Source organism: Phaethon aethereus (genome assembly GCF_964289735.1).
Source record: "Phaethon aethereus genome assembly, chromosome: 15".
Classification (NCBI taxonomy): Eukaryota; Metazoa; Chordata; class Aves; order Phaethontiformes; family Phaethontidae; genus Phaethon; species Phaethon aethereus.
In genome coordinates this window covers 16,492,891-16,512,066 of record NC_138591.1, presented here as the reverse complement: position 1 = coordinate 16,512,066, position 19,176 = coordinate 16,492,891, and the positions used below count along the sequence as shown (strand labels likewise).

The 19,176-nt window shown below is 58.2% G+C and overlaps 3 protein-coding genes across 4 annotated transcripts; 2 read left to right on the top strand and 1 right to left on the bottom strand.

Moving 5' to 3' along the window:
- Window positions 1-233: 233 nt before the first annotated feature.
- Window positions 234-8,101, bottom strand: INTS15 (integrator complex subunit 15; the record flags this gene model as incomplete). 2 transcript variants are annotated; one of them, XM_082006483.1, is made up of 7 exons in its annotated part: window positions 234-441; window positions 1,010-1,049; window positions 2,870-3,089; window positions 3,321-3,394; window positions 5,274-5,439; window positions 6,709-6,873; window positions 7,910-8,101. In XM_082006483.1, 7 exons carry the CDS (start codon window positions 8,099-8,101, stop codon window positions 234-236), a joined length of 1,065 nt encoding a protein of 354 aa, XP_081862609.1. The 2 variants fall into 2 exon arrangements, with proteins under 2 accessions (XP_081862609.1, XP_081862608.1); XM_082006482.1 differs by having other exon boundaries at window positions 2,870-3,394; window positions 6,709-6,930.
- Window positions 8,102-10,686: 2,585 nt separating this feature from the next.
- LOC309410449 (deoxyribonuclease-1-like) lies at window positions 10,687-13,978 on the top strand (the record flags this gene model as incomplete). Its single annotated transcript, XM_082006837.1, has 8 exons — window positions 10,687-10,833; window positions 11,418-11,506; window positions 11,631-11,714; window positions 11,855-11,970; window positions 12,911-13,023; window positions 13,321-13,478; window positions 13,557-13,653; window positions 13,925-13,978. The coding sequence occupies 8 exons, from the start codon at window positions 10,687-10,689 to the stop codon at window positions 13,976-13,978; spliced, it is 858 nt and encodes a 285-aa protein (XP_081862963.1).
- A 1,857-nt stretch (window positions 13,979-15,835) lies between these two features.
- LOC309410310 (deoxyribonuclease-1-like 2) lies at window positions 15,836-18,953 on the top strand (the record flags this gene model as incomplete). The annotated part of the gene is made up of 8 exons (XM_082006686.1): window positions 15,836-15,982; window positions 16,331-16,419; window positions 17,085-17,168; window positions 17,285-17,385; window positions 17,461-17,573; window positions 17,818-17,972; window positions 18,101-18,197; window positions 18,903-18,953. The coding sequence occupies 8 exons, from the start codon at window positions 15,836-15,838 to the stop codon at window positions 18,951-18,953; spliced, it is 837 nt and encodes a 278-aa protein (XP_081862812.1).
- Window positions 18,954-19,176: the final 223 nt, after the last annotated feature.

Here is a 19,176-nt window from a genome sequence, read left to right as displayed (position 1 = left end):
CTGCCATTTCCCACCCTGTCCTTTTGTCCCTATGATCTGCCTTAGTATCTGCATCCCAAATCGACCGCAGCCTACCCGCCTGCGTCTTCTCTAGTGCCGAAGGGCTGATCCGTCACGCAGGCACTGCTCAGCTTTATACCAAAGAGGAAAATATGGTTCCCGAGACATTTGATTTCAGCTGCAAGGCTTCCTCAAACTAAGGGAAACTGGGTACACTCTACAGTCTTAGCATTTTAGCGAATAGGTCGGTAGGGGAATGTCATTCCTGGTATAAACGTTTGTACAGGGTGAGCCGGGAGTGCCGGGTGAGCCGGTAGCGCCGGGTGCGCAGCATGCGCAGGGTAGCCGAGAGGAGGAGTATGGATATGAGGATAAAATCCTGGTGGCAGAGCGCCGTGGGTCGGTTGCTGTACTGGACCTGAAATCACCAGCTGGAGCAGGCTGCAGAGAGAAATGACAGGCATGAGGGTTATTTAGAGAAGGCTTTTATCATGGCTCTCGACAATTCATAACCAACAGACAGCGCTGCTGAGAGGCAAGCGGACAGCGATTCAGTTATGCTCTTTACAGCTTGCAGAAGACCTCCCTCCCTCCCAAAAAAAAACCCAAAAAACTTGGTTGCTCTTTGCAAAGAGGCAAGCAGCAAAGTGCAGTTCACCTTAGAGTCAGGCAAAGCAAGCAGGAAATTGAGGATAGGACAACTCTGTGGTAGGTTCCTCACTGTAATTTCATTCTCCCCTTTCTGTGCATTTGTTCTAACACAGGGTGGGCAAGATCATCTATATGGTTGGAGTCACTGAGGTCTCCTTCAGTCCAGAGTCCAGCTCGCAAGGGAAGAAGTAGCCAGCACTGTCTATCACCTCTACCCTCATGCTAAACTACGTGCGAATAAAGGCCAACTTCCAGAAAGTAAACACACATTTTTAGAGGGGATTTTGTCTCAGCAGCCCTCAAGTGCGTGTCTTGGAATATGCACCAAAACCAACAACACTGTAGAAAGGTCTCTTACTTGTTATGCGGTAGCCTGGAGCACAGAGTTCTCAAGTCATCTGAAAGAGGACAAAAGACATAACAATAAGGGTAAAGCACAAATCAGAGCGATTTTCCTCTCCACTCTCCTTTCTAGGAAGGTCAGATTACTGAAAAAGCCCCAGTCATCAACAGAACCAGAATCCCACTCTCAGGCCAAAAACTTCCATAGGAGAGAAACTGTTTCTCCATTTCACCAGTCATACATGACCTCTGCTTTCCACACCAGACACTTTATTGTACGTTAGACATTTAACCTACGCTGCCATACGGGAAATGCATCTTCATTTCAAGGCAGACCAAGCCTTAGTATAGAATTTGCAGTATCAATATTATCAAGAAGTAACTAGGACATAGGAAACACAAGGTATGACTCTGCCCACTGAATATGGCATTTATGGTAAGAAAGGCATCAGGTCAAAGCTTACCCAATACCTGTTTTGCACTGTTTTGGGTGTTGGGTTTTTTTTAAACAGTGCTACTGTAAAGAAAGGGTTGAGGCTGTTTACTCTGCTGGGGTCTATTAACTAAAAATTGCACCTTTTTAACCACTTAATGTCTTTTCCAGAACATTTCTTGGTAATATCTGTATGCCTGACTCCTTCATGAGCCGCTCCCATCTCTTCCTTGGTTCCATGCAAGGAGTACTTCTTTCAACTGATTTTCAGATACTGGTGAACAGTTTGGTTTTGCCTGTCCAAAGCAGAATAGCCAGAACCAAGGTATTTAACAACATACCCTGTTGCCAGAGTCCTTTCAGGAATAGCTTGAGAACAAACTCCTGCCTTTGTAGATAAACGCGCCCCCAAAACGCTACCGATACTGAATTACTTTCCACTTCTACAGAAAACCAAGTGCTCAGAATGTACCAGGTGAACAGCTAGGAAAAAACACACAGCCAAAATAAGCCATCAACTCAAAAAACTCCACTTTTCTGCCTGTTCGTATTACACCCAGAGCTATTTTATGAAATATTAGAAAGAATAACATCGACATTTGACCAGCAGCACTGGTTCAGCCAGGACAAAAGCCTCAGGCTCCTTCTCAGGCAGAGGCTGCTCTCCACAGCCGGGGTCTGAACTAACTGCCTGGGCTTTGGGGAGCTTTGAGCCTTCTGGTCACTTCAAGAATCACCTGTTTTCAAGAGAACGTATCAACAAAACAGTATGTCTGGCTGACACCGTGCTGTGTTAAGGCACTCCCCTTTTTCATCTCTGCAGGTCTTTTGGAAAGAACTGCTTTTGGCAACAGCAAAGACAGACAAAAGCTGCATTAGCCAGCTTCTTTCCTAAGTTTAACTGAAATCGTACACACTGTAATGGGGTCTCATTACAGGAAAGCTGAAGGCCCAGAAGTTCCAGATGAACAGTTTTTGTTGGCTTTTCAAATTTGTTGTCTAGCAGACCCACCCCATGCTTTGTCTACTTCATAGTCTCTCCTCCAGCAGGCAAACTCAGAGAAGTCACACTGAAACACAATTAAACAGTGCTTTTTAAATAAATAGCTACAAGCAATTCTGGGGGGGTCAAATTTGTCCCCATGCCCGACACCCAAATATAATTCCCTTGTGCACACTGCAAGGTAGAAGATCAATTCTCCAGCTCCGCAAAGCAACACACCAGTCACCTGCATCAATGATCTCTCCTTTCTTACTCCCATCCAGTTACTCTTCCTGAACTATTTCCTGCACTATCACTCCCTAAGAGTGGCAAACTACTACTGCTGCTGTGAACATGTTGATCTTTACTCTCCCCATCCCAAAACTCCGTACTACAACATCCACACACTGGAGGAAAAGAATCCCATGCCAGAGTCTCTGTCAGCCCCACTGACAACTTACCTCTAGTGCACAGGAGTGCTCCTGATGCCATGGCCACTTGCAAAGCCTGTGCCAGTCTGTCTAGAGCCAGTTCGATCTCTTTGGATGCATTGAGAGGATTGAGTTCGTCAGATAGTCTGTTAATTTCCTCAACGAGTGGAACTATGTGGTCAAAGGGTACTAGCCCCAGACGCCCATAAAGGTTCTTCTCTGTTAAATGCCCCTGAAGCATCATAAGAACCTGCAGGACACTTAGATGCAGTTTTGAATACAGCTGGTGGCAATCTCTGTCTTCTGAAGTCGAGTCCTTGGCAATTTTGCTGGGGGGATGTCCATTTGAGAGAGAGGCTTTCTTCTTCCTTTTATAAGCCAAGGGGGCCTTCACGCACCAACGGATCAGTCCAGTCAGTGGGGTGAGCTCTAAAAACCCTATTGGCAGGTTGGCTGCAATAGGAGTGTTTAGAAAGGTAATGAGGATCAAGCGAGGGTCTTCAAAGATCCAGGAAACAATCAACTCGAGCAGATCTGAAGGAGGGATGAGGTCATCTGAAGATAGGAAAGATATCGTTGAGGAAGCTGAGCCTTGCACTGGAGCATAGGACAGCAGTCTTTAATTAATCTCTCACACACACCCCCATTTCCTGCACTGTCACAATTACAATTTCAGAACCTCCCCAACTCTGCTGATTTTTTCAAGACATGAAAGGTAGGTGCTCGTTTGTCCCAGGGAAGACACAATCATGTTCCTGTCAACTTCACCTTCTCCACCTACTCTGAGAACACCACCAAATGCCAACACTTATCCCCTTTCCCAGCAAAGCTTCTTTTGTCATTTTCTTCTCTCCCACCCATCATGTGCTCGCTTTTTCTCTAAACTCAGTCTCCATCTACCCCTTGCCACAGCAAGTACAACAGGCAAGGGAATAGGAAAAACTTGTTGGCACTTTTTTCTCTTCACCCCAATCATTCAAGTCATTTCCTTTAAGACTTAGCTAAACAAGCATGTCTTGTGGAAAAACTTAATGCAACAACACGATCACATGACAGGTAAAGGATTGTAAAGATTATGTAAAGCTCAAGAAGTGAAAGGTGGCCATGAACCGCAGCTTGACTACAGACGAGAGGAACACTGACTTCACAGTGATCATGCATCATCCCGTCACTAGGGTGGGCTACTGGATTGAGCAACGCACTGTCGTGAGTTGTGTACAGTGTTGACAAAGAGCTCAGCACAGAACCATTTAATCAGGTCTTTTGTGCCTGAAATGACTTATAGACAAATCACCTAGACTACAGAATTACTACTGTGCACTGGATACAGAGTTGGTATTTTGTAGTTTTTAGCTTTTCCGAGACCTCCAAGTATCACGGATATCACTGTTTCTGTGATCAACTCCTGTCCTGAGGACACGGTGGAGACTGCCCAGTTACAGGTCGCATTTTGGAGCGAGCTTCCTTTTCTTGTGTCACCAGTAACATCTCAAATAAACTAAGGAATTTTAAAAAATTACTTCCTATAACTCATTATTTCATTTCTGACATTTCTTTTACTCATTTGGATGAAATTCCAAGGGGTTCCACAAACCAGATATAAAGTACTCAGGAAGAATATGCTACAAGCTCTACCAAATACTTTTTTTAAAAAAAAAAGTCTAAGCCTGCACTTCTCTCACTTATGCCAACTGCTTATCTGGAGAAGACCAGGCAAAACATTTCCTTTATCGATAGCAAAGAGTATTTACTTTTTTGAATTATGTGTGATGTTGGTGTTTAGTGTATAGTTGTTCCCTAGTCTACCATGAACTCTGCATCCCTCTTGCTGAGTAAAGGTACATCAACCTTATTTTAGACACCTATACGTTTCTAGTGTCTGAGCAACAACAACAGGAGACAGGTCATATCACTAGCTGGTCACACATGCAGTTAAAGAGGTAACAGAGGCACACTGTTGATTGCATTTCTCGTCACTGCTCCACAGAAAACTTGCTCCAGCTTGCAAACATTCAGAATTTGTGTTTCTCCCCTTTTTGGAAGGAATGCGACCGACAGGCAGCCCTGAATCTATCCGCTGGGTAGGTGACACACAACAGGGAGTTCCAACTGCCCAGCCCAGGCAGATCAGCTTTCACTCCTGGGGCTGCCCAATCAACAAGATCCCCATGTCTTTTGTCCTCTGTGGAGGACATTGCCCTTTGTGTCAGGCATTACCTGGCTGCTTCTCCAGCAGAGAGTCCCCCTTCAGCCACTGAGTGGTTGTTTTTATTCTCACCCCAGTGACAGGTGATGCAACAGCCACACCCTTGAGCTGCTTCTGGCAATAATTACACGGTAACAAGCATCACCAGTTAATTCACTTGCAACAGTTAATTTGTGTTGCATTATTCTGCATCTCTTACTTCGAAAGGCACAGCTTGGAAACACCTACCTGAAGAGAGGTCGTAGAGCGCTGTGACGGATGTAATGAACTGGCAGCAGAAGCGAGGACTGGCACTGAATATCTGCTTCAGTGTCTGGATGGACCCTGGCACCAAGTTGCAGTAGTCATCGACCAAGGCTCGGGCTAGCCTCACGCAGTACACAGCAGGGGTTCGCTGCAGGGTGCGGGACAGCACACAAGGAAAAGCAGATTAAACCAAATCACAGAAGGTTCTACAGAGCTGACTTTACAGTTCACGTTGCCCGAATGCTCTGCCTGCCCACCTCACCCAGCCGCTTCGCTGTTTCAACATTTATGTTTCCACTTTCCCAAAATTAAACTGCACTTTCTGTCGCTCGCTCTCTGCGTATCAAAGATCCACTCAGACAGAAATAAAATTACTACTTCACAATATTAAAATAGATGGTGATATTTCACGTTTACAATATCTGTAATTTAAAATTAAAACCTTTTACGCCAATATTTTGACTTAGCTTTTTTTTTTACTACTTCAGCAACATAATTCTGTAGTTCAACTAGGTCAGTACCAGAACAACTAGTTCAAATAACCTGTCAGTTATGCTTGGTGTTTTTAATGTGGAAAAAATTCTGTGCAATCCTCACGTCACTTAGGAGCTGCAATCTGCAAAAAACTACACCACCTTCTGCTAACCAGATTACACCGCCTCCTCCCCTCCCAAGGCTCACCAGATGGGAAAAGAGGGACACCACAGAAACTGTACTGGTCTGCCTCCTACCACCCTTCCCTCTCAGCACATTTTTTCTGCTCTTCCCCTTCTGTAAAGCACATCCTGCAAAGGCAGTGGGAACAAAGACGTGCTTCCCAACATCTACAGCGGGGAATCTCAGGGAGAAAGGAGGAGACATAGGAGATCCCCAACATAACTGCATTCACGGAAGACAGACACAGGTATTTCACGCCCAAATCTCAAGACAGAGGTTTGCGTCTTCTGCCATGCCCAAACTTGCACATCAGGCACAGCTTATTTCTCAAACTCCAGAGTCTGCTTCTTTAGGCAATGTAACGATGAACTTTCCTGGTTTTGTTCCCTGTGTTGGTCAAACCTTCCACTGATACCTTTCAACATGCTGTGGGCTGTTGTTTCCACATGGGGGGAATCAATAAAATTTTCATTGACAGTAAATAAACCCAAATTTTCTTCTGCCAGTGCAGCACATAAATGGATTGTCAAAAGCTCTACCTTTATGCTGGAGCAAAGGAATGGACACTAGTACAGACCTGGGGTTCAACGCATCTGCAGCAAACAGCTCTTACATCAGCTTAAACTCCCATGGAGGTACAGCTGATGGCAACCAGCTGTCACCGACAGCAAGGTGACACTGCCTCAGTTCAACCCGCACCCATCACAGCACATTCCCTTGCTCCTTCCCTGAGACTTCCCTGCCTGCACAGAAGCTGTACCTGCAGCCAGAAGGCAGCACACTCCAGAACAGGAACCCTGCACACAGCCACTGCCATGGAAACCAGCTTTCCTAGCAAAGCCATCCTGCTGTCATCTGCTTTGTTTCCTTGAGGGCTGAAGAGAGATGAGAAAATGATCTGCCGGACTGAATCCTTGGTCTGCTCCTGGAAATAATTGCACATGATCTCAAGGAGCTGAAGTTCCTGAAGTGAATTCAATCTCTGAAAGAAAACAAAGCAAAGCTGCAAAATATACTGGGGATCTTAAAGAATCAAGAGCTGCTTTATTGAAAGACAGGGACAGTAAAGGCCCAGAGCCTCTCAGGTGTTAGAAACTCAATCTTTGTGCACAGTGCATGTAATCAAGCTTCCTGAACCACCCTGCATTTACCTACTTACACAGAAAAGCCCTATTGGTATTTGAATACCTGGATATCCAAGACTGGTGCTTGCTGTACCAGCAAGTACCAGCAAGCACTGCCCACCAATTGAGAGATGGAACCGGTAGCGATACTGGGGTGAAAAATATTTCCTCCCTCCCCAAATAACAGCACTAAGGGAACCGCTGGGCAGCTCAGGGGTGTCACAGCTGAGCCCAGCAGCCCACCAGGCCCCAGGCCCATGCACCCTGACATTCACCAGCAGCTGTGGTTTCTGGTCGTTGCTCTCTGGGAGGTCATCACCTCAGCTCCAGTCCATGTCCACCATCTAAAAACCTTGGTACAGCCCAGCTACAGTACTGTGATGCTGTGGGCAGCCTCCAGGAGCCTCGGCCCCGCCCCCCCACCTCCCCGGGGCCCTGTCTGGTCTCCCAGAGTCCTGGCCAGTCCATCGGAGCCTTGCCAGCCAGACCACTCACCGCCAAAAAAACCCTCAGTCACCAGCACCCCAAGAACCCCATCCTGTCCTCTTGGGGCCTTGGCCTCCAGCTGCAGCCCCCAGGGACCTCGTCCCGTCCTTCTAAGGCCTCGGCCTCCAGCAGCAGCCCCCCAGGGCTCCTGTCCTGAGCTCCTGGGGCCTCGGCTGCCATGGCCCCTCCCTGGGGCTACGTCCGACCTCTCAGGGTGCTGCCTGGCCTCAGGTCGTCAGCCCCCAGGGCCTACCCTGCTTCCCCGGGGCCGCGGCCTCCCGCAGCCCTCCCGGGGACCCTGTCCGGTCTCTCAGGGCTTCGCCGCCCAACCGCCCGGCGGTCGGGGCCCACCTTGGGCGGAGCGCCGCGCTCCTTGGGGACCTGGAAGAGGAACTCCTCCAGGAGCTCGGCGGGGCCCTTGTCGACGAGGGGCAGCGGCGCGCTCTGCAGCTGGCTGCTGAAGTAGATGTCCAGGTGGTACAGCACCTCCTTGGCGGCGCTCAGCGCGTCCCGCCGCAGCAGCGAGTGCCGAATATCGCTCATGGCTCCGACCCCACCGGGAACCAACCCCTCCACCGCCTGCCCCGCGTCCCGCCGCCCCTCCGGCCCGGCCCGGCCCCGCTCGGCGCGGCGCGGCCTCCCACAGCGGCGGAGGCGCAGCGCGGACGGGCGCTACGGCAGCCCGCGCCGGACAACAAGCCGCCACGCGCGCCCGCCGCCGGCAGCGCCCCCTGGCGGCCCCGCCCGCAACGGCGAGGGAAGAGCGGCGGGGGCGGGGCTGAACCTCAGGGAGTCTTGGCCTGGGGCGGGGGGGGCCTGGCCCTGGGGGGCTTGGACCGGGGGAAGCCTGGCCTTGGGGCTGCCCTGGGGGGTCGTGGCCTGGCAGGGAACTGGCCCCGCGGGGATCTTGGCCTGGGGAAGAGCCTGCCCCTGGGGGACTTCTTGGCCCAGCAGGGCCTGGGCCTGGGTCTGACCCGGGCAGCCACAGCCCTGCTGTGGGGGTCTAGGCCCAGCCCTGATGCCTCTGTGGGGAGCGGGGTGCAGGCCCTGGCCCTGTCCTGGGGCGTGCTTGGCCCCCGGGCGGGGCTGGCAGGCCCCCCCCCCCCAGCCTCTAAGGAGCACCGCACAGTGCAGGGCCCGGCACGGCCCTCTTGGGAAACGCGGCAGCTGCCTTGGAAGGTTGGGGAGCACCGGGACATCAGCCAAGGCTGCCGGGGCAGGGCTGGGGCGAGCCGCAGGAGCGTGTGGGGTGGGGGCTGCCACCCCCGGGCACCACACGGGCTCCCCCGGGGATGGGGCCTGCCCCGGGTGACTTCCTGGGAGGGTCTGGGGACAGGTGCTGTGGCAGTGACCTGTTTTTGGGAGTTTTATGGGATTCCCAGCTTGGCTCCACACCTGAAGACCAGAGCTGGTGGGGCCGTGCCGGGATGTACCAGCTTGTGCTCAGCCTCCAGCGTTGGGATCCCGCTGGCCCCGGCACGCTCACCTGAAACCGGCTTGTTGGAGACGTGGGGTGCCGGACGGGAACAGTTGGTGCTGGTGAAATAAACACTTTTTAAGAGAAATTACAGCTGGTGATGAGTGAGAGCTGCCCACACCCCGTATTGGGGAGCTGCTGTTCCCCACGAGTGATCTCTGGGATTCACTTACACCTGGCAGATCTCTTGTCGGCGTTATTATGGATTCAGGCACTTTTTCAGCCTTATGTGTGGCAGGAGGTGTTGGCACTGGCTCAAAGGGTTGTTTTTTTCACTGAGCAGACCTTTATTTCCCTGAAAAATGCCATATGGAGCCTGCGGCCTTGCGCGCTCTTTGGCTGGGCGACCACTTGGCAAGGTGAGCGAGTCCCTCCCCATAAATGCAGGTGCGGCTCCTTCCCCTTCCAGAGACCTCGGACGACACCAAAGGTACGTCCCGCTCCCCTCTCCTCCCGCACCCCAGCAGCTCCCCTCTCCCACGTCGCCTTCTCCAGCTCAGCTTAATTTTGCCAAGACGCTCTGCCGGGGCTGAGCCTGGGCACAGCTCGCGAGCATCGCCCGGGATGGATACGGTCCTCTATGGGTGCCTCTGCTTGGGAGGCTGCAGAGGCTGCTGCATCCCCCGGGAACAGGGAGGATTTACAGGGCTTTGGGCAGTTTGTGGCATGACCAAATCGGAACACGACCAAATCGTGGTGTTACCAAAGCACCACGTTACCAAATGCAAGGGACTGCGGCGTTATAGATGGTAGCGTTCGCAGCCGTAGCCAGGATGCAAGCAGGGAAAGGTGAGGATCTAACCAGACCAGCTGCCCCAAAGCAAAAAGGGAGTCTGGGGGCAGCAAGCCCCTCCCCAGGTCGGGCTTCAGGCGTGCCGAAAGCTGGGGTGTTTGCCCCTCCGCTCAGCCCATCTCAGTCGGGGCTCCCGGGCTTGGGCAGGGCTCAGATCCCATCCGCTGGTGAAATATTACCCCGGGGAGCTGAGCACCACAGGAAATACTTCCCAAATGCTTTTCCCCGTGGGTGGGAGCTGCCATGCTGCCTCTGCAGGGGGTCCCGGGAGACACCAGCCTGGGTGAGGATGGGGCAGGGGCTGTGCTGGGGGGCAGGGGGGGCACGATACCCCGGGTGAGGATGCTCCAGGCAGGGAAGGAGGTGGAGAGGGGTGTTCCGGGGGGGATGCATCCCTTGCTCTGTCCCAGCATAGCTGCTCTGGGGTCTTTTGGGTCTTTGGCAAGGAGGGAGGGGTGAGAGAGGCACAAGCCAAGGGACCTTGGTGTCCCCAGCCACTGCCACCCGCCCAGGGCTGGGAGAGGTGTCCAGGCTGAGCACGGTGGATGAGGAAGTGACTGCTCTGCGTCACCATGAAATGGCATTTGCTCCTTTGCCAGTGAATTATCCATTCCAGCCTCGCGGGCGGTCTGGCCTCCCTCCAGGAGGGACGGGCAGGATGAGGCCCTGCGTGAGGCAGGAGCCAGATGGCTGGAAGAGGGTGCACCATCCCTGGACCCTGGTGGTTCACTGGAAAACGGACACCTCCCAGTGAAACCAGTACAGCCAGTGGGAATACCCTGACCACCCTTGTCGTCTGTGCCAAATTCCCCTCCCAGTGAGCGGGGCTGAGCCCATCCCTGCTCCTCTGCACGCAGGATGGCATCCTCGAAGCTGGTGCTGTCACTGCTGGTTGCAGCTCTCCTGCTTCATGTGGCCACCACACTGAAGATCAGCGCCTTCAACATCAAGGTGTTTGGGGACAGCAAGATGTCCAACCAGACTATCGCAGATATCATCGTCTCTGTGAGTGCTGGGGGGAGAGGAGCAGTCCTGGCCACTCTCTGGGCTCTAGGATGCAGCCAGCTTGGGGCAGTTGGACACCAGCTTTCTGCAGGCTTCCATCCATCTGTGTGTCCATCTGTGCATCCACTCATTCATCAATCCACCTGTCCACACCTCCTCATCCATCTGTCTGTCCCTCCCTTCCTTCTTCCCTCCCTCCATTCATATGTGCCTCCATCCACACATCCATCCATCCATCCATGACTCCATCCATCTACACCTCCATCCATCCACCCATCTGCTCTTCCCCCATCACCATCTCCAACCTTGGGCCATCTCCGCTCTTGCCGGTCCCCAGCCAAGGATGGGTGATGCTTGGTGCTGCCCGGGCTCCTCGCTCAGAGTGGCCTGTGAGAGGGGCTGCTGGGATGGGGGGTGGCAGACAGACGGGTGTCAGGGGGCTTTTCCAAGCCAGAGGACACCAGCAGAGGAGCTCCCTCCCTGGCTCTGGGGCCGCTGCTGCCAGCCTGGGAGCCTTCACAGCCCAGCCACCCCCACGAGCGGCTCCCAGCCAGGGTCAAGCAACTCTGCGCTTGTCCCCCCAGATCCTGTCGGGGTACGACATCACGGTGGTGCAGGAGGTCCGGGACAGTGACCTGAGTGCCGTGAACAAGCTCATGGACCAGCTCAACAGGTACCCCTGATGGCACAGGGCAGGGGGTACCTGCGGATGAGATGCGGGGGCAGATCCCCAGAGCCCGACGGGTGCTGGGGGGGCACCAGGAGCCGCCTCTCACCCTCTCCACTCTCGCTCCTAGGGCATCCCCGCACCCATACAGCTTTTTGGTCAGCATGCCCCTAGGTCGGAACAGGTACAAGGAGCAGTACCTCTTCATCTACAGGTAAGGGATGCCGCCAGGGTCCGGCGTCCCTCGTGTCACCCGCTGTCCTCCCCAGTGGTCCCCAAAGGGCAGTGGGTACCTTTGGGGGCCCTGGCTGTGGCAGGAGCGGTGCTGGGGGCTGCCCCGCTCTCCTCCCTCAGATCGGACGTAGTCTCTGTGGTGGGAAGCTACTACTACGACGACGGCTGCGAGCCCTGCGGGAATGATACCTTCAGCAGGGAGCCCTTCATTGTGAGGTTCTCCTCGCCCACCACGCGTGAGCACAGTTGGCGTTGGGGGCTGCCCAGACCTGGCATGGGGTCCTCTCCGTGCAGGGCTGAGCCCTGAGTGGCGCCTGCCAGGCGAGGGGGGTTGCACCCTGGAGCCCAGCTCAGGGGCTTCACCAGGGTCTTTCACTGCTGTGGGGCCTTCTCTCACCCATGGCTGCCCACGGGTCCTGGGTACCTGCCCAGCATGGCCAGAACTGCCTACTCTTTCGCACCATGTGCCACCTCCTGCCATCTCCCTTCTCCTCCCATTGCCCGCCATCTCGCACCGTGCACTCTCTCCAGTCGCGTGCCATCTCACATCTCCAGCTGTTTCCCACTGTGTCCCACATCCCATCGGCTGCTACCTCCCATCTTGTGCCATATCCCACCATCTGCTTCCCCCAGTTGCGTGCCATCTCCCATCACGAACCATCTTCCATCAGGTGCCATCTCCCATCACGTGCCATCTCCCATCACGTGCCATCTCCCATCAGGTTCCATCTCCCATCAGGTGTCATCTCCCATCACATGCCATCTTCCATCAGGCACCATCCCCCATCAGGTGCCATCTCCCGTTGCTTCCCATCTCCCCCCTTGCACCATCCCCTACCTCGTGCCATTCACCTCCACCTCCCAAGAAACTCCCCAGGGCACACACACTCTTCCATCTCTCTTCCCACCTCCATCTCCTTCCCAAAACCTCAGTGGCTTGGAAAAACTGACGGGAAACAAGCAGCAAACCCCAAACCACACATGGAGGGACATAGCTCCCTGCTGGAAATTCCAGCCTGGAGGACAGGCAGACCACAAAAAGCCAACACACCCCTTCCCTTTGGCAGCTTATCCCAGCCGGTAGCCGGGGCTTGGCCCGGGGTGGTCCCCTGGGGTTCCCGCTCCCTTCCCGGGTGCTGCACCCGAGCCGGGGGCTGACGGCCGCCTGTCCGGCAGAGGTGAAGGATTTCGTGATGGTGCCTCTGCACGCCGAGCCCAGCAGCGCACCGGAGGAGATCGACGCGCTCTACGACGTCTACATGGACGTCGTCAACAAGTGGGCGACTAACGTAAGCGGCGGCAGGGAGCTCGGCTCCTCCCTGGGACAGCCGGGCGGGCTGGCGCGGCCACCGCGCATCCTGGCGGCAGTCCTGGGGTGGACGCATCCCACGGGAGACCTCTCGTACCCACCGGAGCGGGTGCCACCCCAGCAACGTCCAGGCAGGGAGCTGCTGGGTGGCTCCGCTGCCATTACTGGGGCTTGTCCTCCTGTGCTGGGGAGACCCAGGGGGGGTCCGGGAAGATTTTAGGGAGCCCTTGCTGCCCCGTAAGCTCTGCGGGCAGGGACACAGCGTGCTGCCCCGCAGAACATCCTCCTCCTGGGCGACTTCAACGCCGACTGCTCCTACGTGACCAGCGCCCAGTGGCCGTCCATCCGCCTGCGCTCCTTTGACCCTTGCGAGTGGCTCATCCCCGACAGCGCCGACACCACCGTCGCTGCCACCACCGACTGCGCCTACGACCGGTGGGTGCTGCGGTGGCGGCGCAGGCGCTGGCGTGGGGGGGATCAGCGGGCGCTAACGCCCCCGTGATGCCCCGGCAGCATCGTCGCCTGCGGCACCGCGCTGCGCCAAGACGTCGAGGTCGGCTCCGCCACCATCAACAACTTCCAGGCAACTTTCCGCCTCCAGAGCAAGGATGTGAGTGAGGGGCCGGGGCACGCAAGCCCACCGGCCCCAGGATCCAATTCACCACGCCTCCCGGGAGTGCGGGTGGGCTCCCTGTCTCCCAGCGTGCACCCGAGGGTGGCTCAGCCCCAACCCCTACCCCCGTGCAACCCCCCAGCCTGAGCATTTCAGGGTCTGGTCTAAATTTCGGGAGCGGAGTGGAGCGTTTGTGTCCCAGCCAGCCACGACAGCGGTGGCGGGTCCAGCCGAGCTCAGACGCCTCTTGCTTTCCCCCCGCACACAGGCTTTGGCCGTCAGCGACCATTTCCCGGTGGAGGTGACCCTGAAAGACCGCTGAGCCCGTCCCCGTGCCGGTGGCTACCGGGACGCCCCGGCACGCCCCCGCGTCTTTGTGCAGTCCTTGCACCACCAGCGCCAGCCGAGCTGCCCCCCGACTCTGCAAGGAGCCGCTCCTCGGGGTCTGGCGGGAGCGGGACGCTCTCTGCTTCCATTAAAAAATGAGCTTTTTCCAGCCCTGCAGCTCTGGAGGGAGGGTCCCTTCAGCCCCCCCCAGCCTGACCCCCCCATCCCCCTGCGAGGGGCAGCCCCACTGGAGCTGGAGCCAGGGGGTCCCCCGGGGCCGGGGGTCCCCTCCTGCCACCGAGAGCCGCAGTGCTGCGGGGCGGCAAGCGCTGCTCCTCTCCGAGCTGCCGGCGGCAGAAGCAGAGACACCGGGAAGAGTCTGGGGGGCTCCGGGAAGGATCCGTCCCCCTTGCCGGGTTGCAGGATGCTCTTCTGCCAGCTTGGGGGCCGCATCCTGCTGGAGCCTGCCTGGCTGCGGGGCGGCTGACGGGGTGCTGACGGGGAGGGTGGGGGGAGGCGGAGGACGTGAGTCAGTTCCCGGGGGGTTCGGTGCCTCCCAGGGGGGTTTCGGTGCCGGCACGGCGCCGAGGGACACCAGACTCATCCCGTGACTCGGTGCGAGGATGCAAAGCCTGGTGGCGCACACGAGAGCCTGGCAAGCCCTGACATGAGCAACCATAGCCTCCCCGCCCGCCCCGCTGCTGGCACCCCGGCAGAGCCGCCCGCTCCCTCGGCCGGGGTGCCGCCATGTGCCGGGGTGACAACCATGGGCCGGGGTGACACCATGTGTCGGGGTGCCCGGGCTCAGCCCCGGCTGTGGGATGGGGTCGGCACCGTGCCCCAGGGCTCCCCCGGTGCCACCAGCCCCACTGGGGCTGATTTGGGTCACCAGTGGGGCTGCTTTAGGTTACAACTGGGGCTGCTCCGGTTCACAAGTGGGGCTGTCCTGAGGCTTGCCGAGGCTGGCGGTGCTCAGCCTGCCTGACCCAGACACCCCGCCATTTCCTCCTCTCCCCTCTAATTACACCGTCTGAATCACCCACGTTAAAGCCATTGCCCTTCGCTGCCTGCCTGGCCGCCGTGCCCCACGTCATGACCCGGGGGGCCACCCCAGCCGCAGCACCCCGAGTGCCGCGCGCCCACCCAAGCCCACCGGGACGCCCTGGCACCGCTGCGCATCCCCGGCCGCCCTTCGCTGTGTCAGCGCAGGGGCGGATATGCCAGCCCCACCCCGCCGCCCCGTGGGGTTTTGGTCTCCCAATGTAGGAAGGAGCCCAGAGCTGCGCCAAAACCCCCACGGGGGTGTCCACCTCATCCTGCTTTGCCGGCACCTCCACCGGGAATAAAGCCGCCCGTCCTGCTGCGGGGAGGGCAGAGGTGCTGCACGCTCCGCACGGTAAGGACGGATCCGGGCTCGGCACCTTCAGCCGCAAGCCAGGAGGGACTGGCTGGGATGAGCTGGGATGAGCTGGGATGAGGAGTCGCTCGTGATCAAGTTTAAGGACGTAAAGCAGCCCAGGGTGCTGGCAGCGGCGGCTGGGGCTGGTGGGCGATGGAGACGTCCCGGCAGGGAGTGGAGCTGGGTGATCCCAGGTCTGGCAGAGGTGCTGCCAGGTGGATTCACGACGGCAGGAATGGGGTTTAGCTTCCCCTGGGACCGGTCAGCCGGCAGACAGCCCGTGCCGGCTCCGCGGGCTGCGCCGGGCGGTGCTCGCTGCGGCACGCTGTTGCATGGCAGGACTTAGGATGGACCTACATGGATTTTTTTTTGCTCTGTCCCAAACCCAAAGCAGTTCTCCAAGTTTGGCTCCCATCGCTGTAATCCCTGCGGCTCAGCATCTCTCCCAGCAGGATGAGGACCGTGGTGCTGGCACTGTGCCTGCTGGCCGTGGCTCTCCCGTGCCCGGCCACGGCCACGCTGCGCGTCGGCGCCTTCAACATCCAGGCGTTCGGGGACAGCAAGATGTCCAACAAGGAAGTGGCGGGCATCATCGTCCGCGTGAGTGCAGCCGGGGATGGGCTCTGCGCTGGGGCAGAGCCAAAACTGGGCTCCTGTGCCAGCGACGCGTGGGGACGCGGCCGTGGATGGGATGGCATCCCAGTGCCAGGGATGCCCTGGGTGGATGGCAGCTTGGTGGGGACCGAGGTGGGACGTCAGGCACACCCTGCAATTCTGAGCCTTCCGTGGGGACATCCGCCCCGACGCCGGGGGATATGCGGGTCCCCGTGGTGCTGCACCCAGCGCCGCATTGCGATGCCCAGCCGGGAGGCGGGTGGGAGAGGAGGGGGCGGCCCCGAGCCAGCAGCAGGCTCCCTCTCACCGTCGCCATCTCTCTTGGCCCCGCAGATCCTGCGCCGCTACGACGTGGCGCTGGTACAGGAGGTGCGCGACGCCGACCTCAGCGCCGTCACCCAGCTCATGGAGCAGCTCAACAGGTACAAGCGGGGTCAGGACGTACAGCTCTGGCAAGCTCCGTCTCCAAAATCCAACAGGACAGGGCAGAGGCGAGATGGGGGATAAAGGGGACGGGCGCAGGCAGCCACCCGCGCCCCAGGACCCTGTGAGCGGCAGGGGGTCCCCGGGATGGACCCGGCGGCACACGATGCTCTGAAGCCAGTGCCTCAGGCACCCCGGGAGGAAAAGGGGCTTCTAGGATGGGCTAAACCTGGCCACGGCAGGGCGGCAGCCCCTCCGCCGGCTGGGTGCTGGCGCTGTTTTGGGCGAGGGCACTGGCCAGGGCCAGGCTGGGGCCGGGCAGAGGCTGCCGCTGCCCTGCCGAAAGGCGGCGAGTGCTCCTGAGCAGGTACGCCCAGCCCACGTCCTCGCCCCTTCGGTGTCCCCGCGGGCACGGCCACAAAGCAGCCGGGGCAGGGAGGGTGATGCCAGGCTCTGCCGGGCCCCAGGCTGCTCATTAACCTAATTTAGCTTTGCTGCAAATGAAGGTGGGGAGCGTCCCTGCAGAGAAAGGGGTGGCAGGAGCCGCCCCGCGTCCTGCCTGTGGCCGGCCGTGCCTAAGGAGTCACCCCGGGATGGTGGGGATGGCGGGGTGGCTTGGGGCCACTACACCCCATGTCACCGTCCTGCCTTTGCATCTCCGCAGCGTGTCCACGTCCCCATACGACTACGAGATCAGCGGCCCCCTGGGACGGGACAACTACAAGGAGATGTACCTCTTCATCTACAGGTAACAGGCCCTGGGGTGCTGCCACCCGTCCTGGGGCACCACAGGGCCACTGACATCGTGGGGGGGACACAGGGGCCATGCCAAGCCCCAGGGTCACCATCCCCTTGGTCCCACAGGACAGACGTCGTGTCCGTGGTGGACACCTACCAATATGAGGACCCCCAGGACATCTTCAGCCGGGAGCCATTCATCCTGAGGGTCTCAGCACCCCGCACCAGTAAGCAGTGGGGATGAGCGGCCCTGGGGGGTGGCATGGGGTGGCCGTGGGGCTGACGTCCCTCTCCCCTGGCAGAGGCGGAGGAGTTTGTGCTGGTGCCGCTGCACTCGGCCCCGCATGACGCTGTCACTGAGATCGACGCGCTCTACGACGTCTACCTGGCCATCGTCAGCAAGTGGGGGACTGACGTGAGTGCCGCCGGCACCGGGGGTGGTACCGAGCGTGAGCACTGAGCCCCAGGGACCGTTCGACCCACGCTGGGTCCCCGCTCCGAGGCGAGGGCGGCTGGTGCAAGGGTGGTGGGAGGGGGACCCTGCTGCTGCCCCGTCCCGGGCCACGGGGGGATTCCCTAGGCTGACCCCCATGGGAGGGCTGGTGTTGGGGCAGCCCCATGCCGCAGCTGCCATGAGTCCCCCCATCTTCCCGTCACAGAACATCATGTTCCTGGGTGACTTCAACGCCGACTGTGCCTACGTCCAGCCGAACGACTGGTCTGCCATCCGCCTGCGCACCAGTGACATCTTCAAGTGGCTGCTCCCCGACAGCGCCGACACTACCGTGGGGAGGTCAGACTGCGCCTACGACAGGTAAGCGCTGCCACGGCACCGCCGTCCCCCTCCCTGGCACCCCGGGGCCGCCCTGCCCGTCCCGCACCACGAGCAGCCGAGCACAAGGGCAGGAGCGGGACCCACCACCGCCTGCGTCTCCCTGGCAGGATCGTGGTGTGCGGCGCCAAGCTGAAGAGAAGCATTGTGCCAAATTCAGCTGCGATCTACAATTTCCAGCACGCTTTCCAGCTGGAGCAGGAGGAGGTGAGCCGGGCTCGCAAACCTGGGGCTCAAACGGGCACCAAAGCGGAGCTGTTTGCGGGACTGCTGACGTCTGTTGGGGGTGAGGCAGCCTGGTGCAGCCACGTACCTACCGGCTCAAAGACGGAGCTGAAGCAGCTCCAGCAGCAGCCTGAGCCAGCTCTGGCCGCGGCACGTGTGCTCCTGCCCAGCGCCTGCCTGCTGGCACGCACCCCTCCCGGGTCACGGCAACCCACAGCCTAACGGGGAGTCGGGGTGACAAGACCCATGGGTGGAAATTGCCTGGAATTGGGGTTATTGCCTGTGATAGATGGCAAGAACACAAGAAGAGATGAGACACGCAGGGTTTTTCGTGGCCTTTCATGGGCAGGCATGGGCAGACTCCATGGCGTGGGGCAATCAAAGCCAGTCTTCAACCACCCATAGCTGGCACACAGCTCCTGAGCGAGACACGGGGGTCTTCGAGGGCAGGTGTCCCCCTGCCAGTGCCCGCCCCAGGCCACAGCTGGGCATCTCTCCATGAGAGGTGCCAAAACCGAGCCTTGTGTGTTGAGCGTCTCGGGGTTGGGGACATCGCATTCCCCTCCAGCAGGCGGAAGGTTCTGGCAGGGTGATCAGAGCTGCCCTGCCAGCCCCATCAGCACTGTGAGGGGTGAGGGGTTCGCCGAACCCTTGCATTACACCTGCCCATCTCTCGCCCTCCTCCAGGCCCTGGCAGTCAGCGACCACTACCCAGTCGAGGTGAAGCTGATGGCTTGAGCTCCTCCAGCGGCCACAGACCATGATCCGGCTCCAGCTCCAGCTCCCACCACAAGCCCCCGTGAAGGTGCTCCCCGCAGCCCCATCCAATGAGCCCTGGGCATGGGCTGCTCTGGGTCCCGGTCTGGAGAAGGGTCGCAGCCAGCTGCCGGCCGTGCCCAGGCCCCCCCCAGCCCACATGGCTCATGGCGGAGCCCTCCCAGCCCACCACAAACCAGAGCTC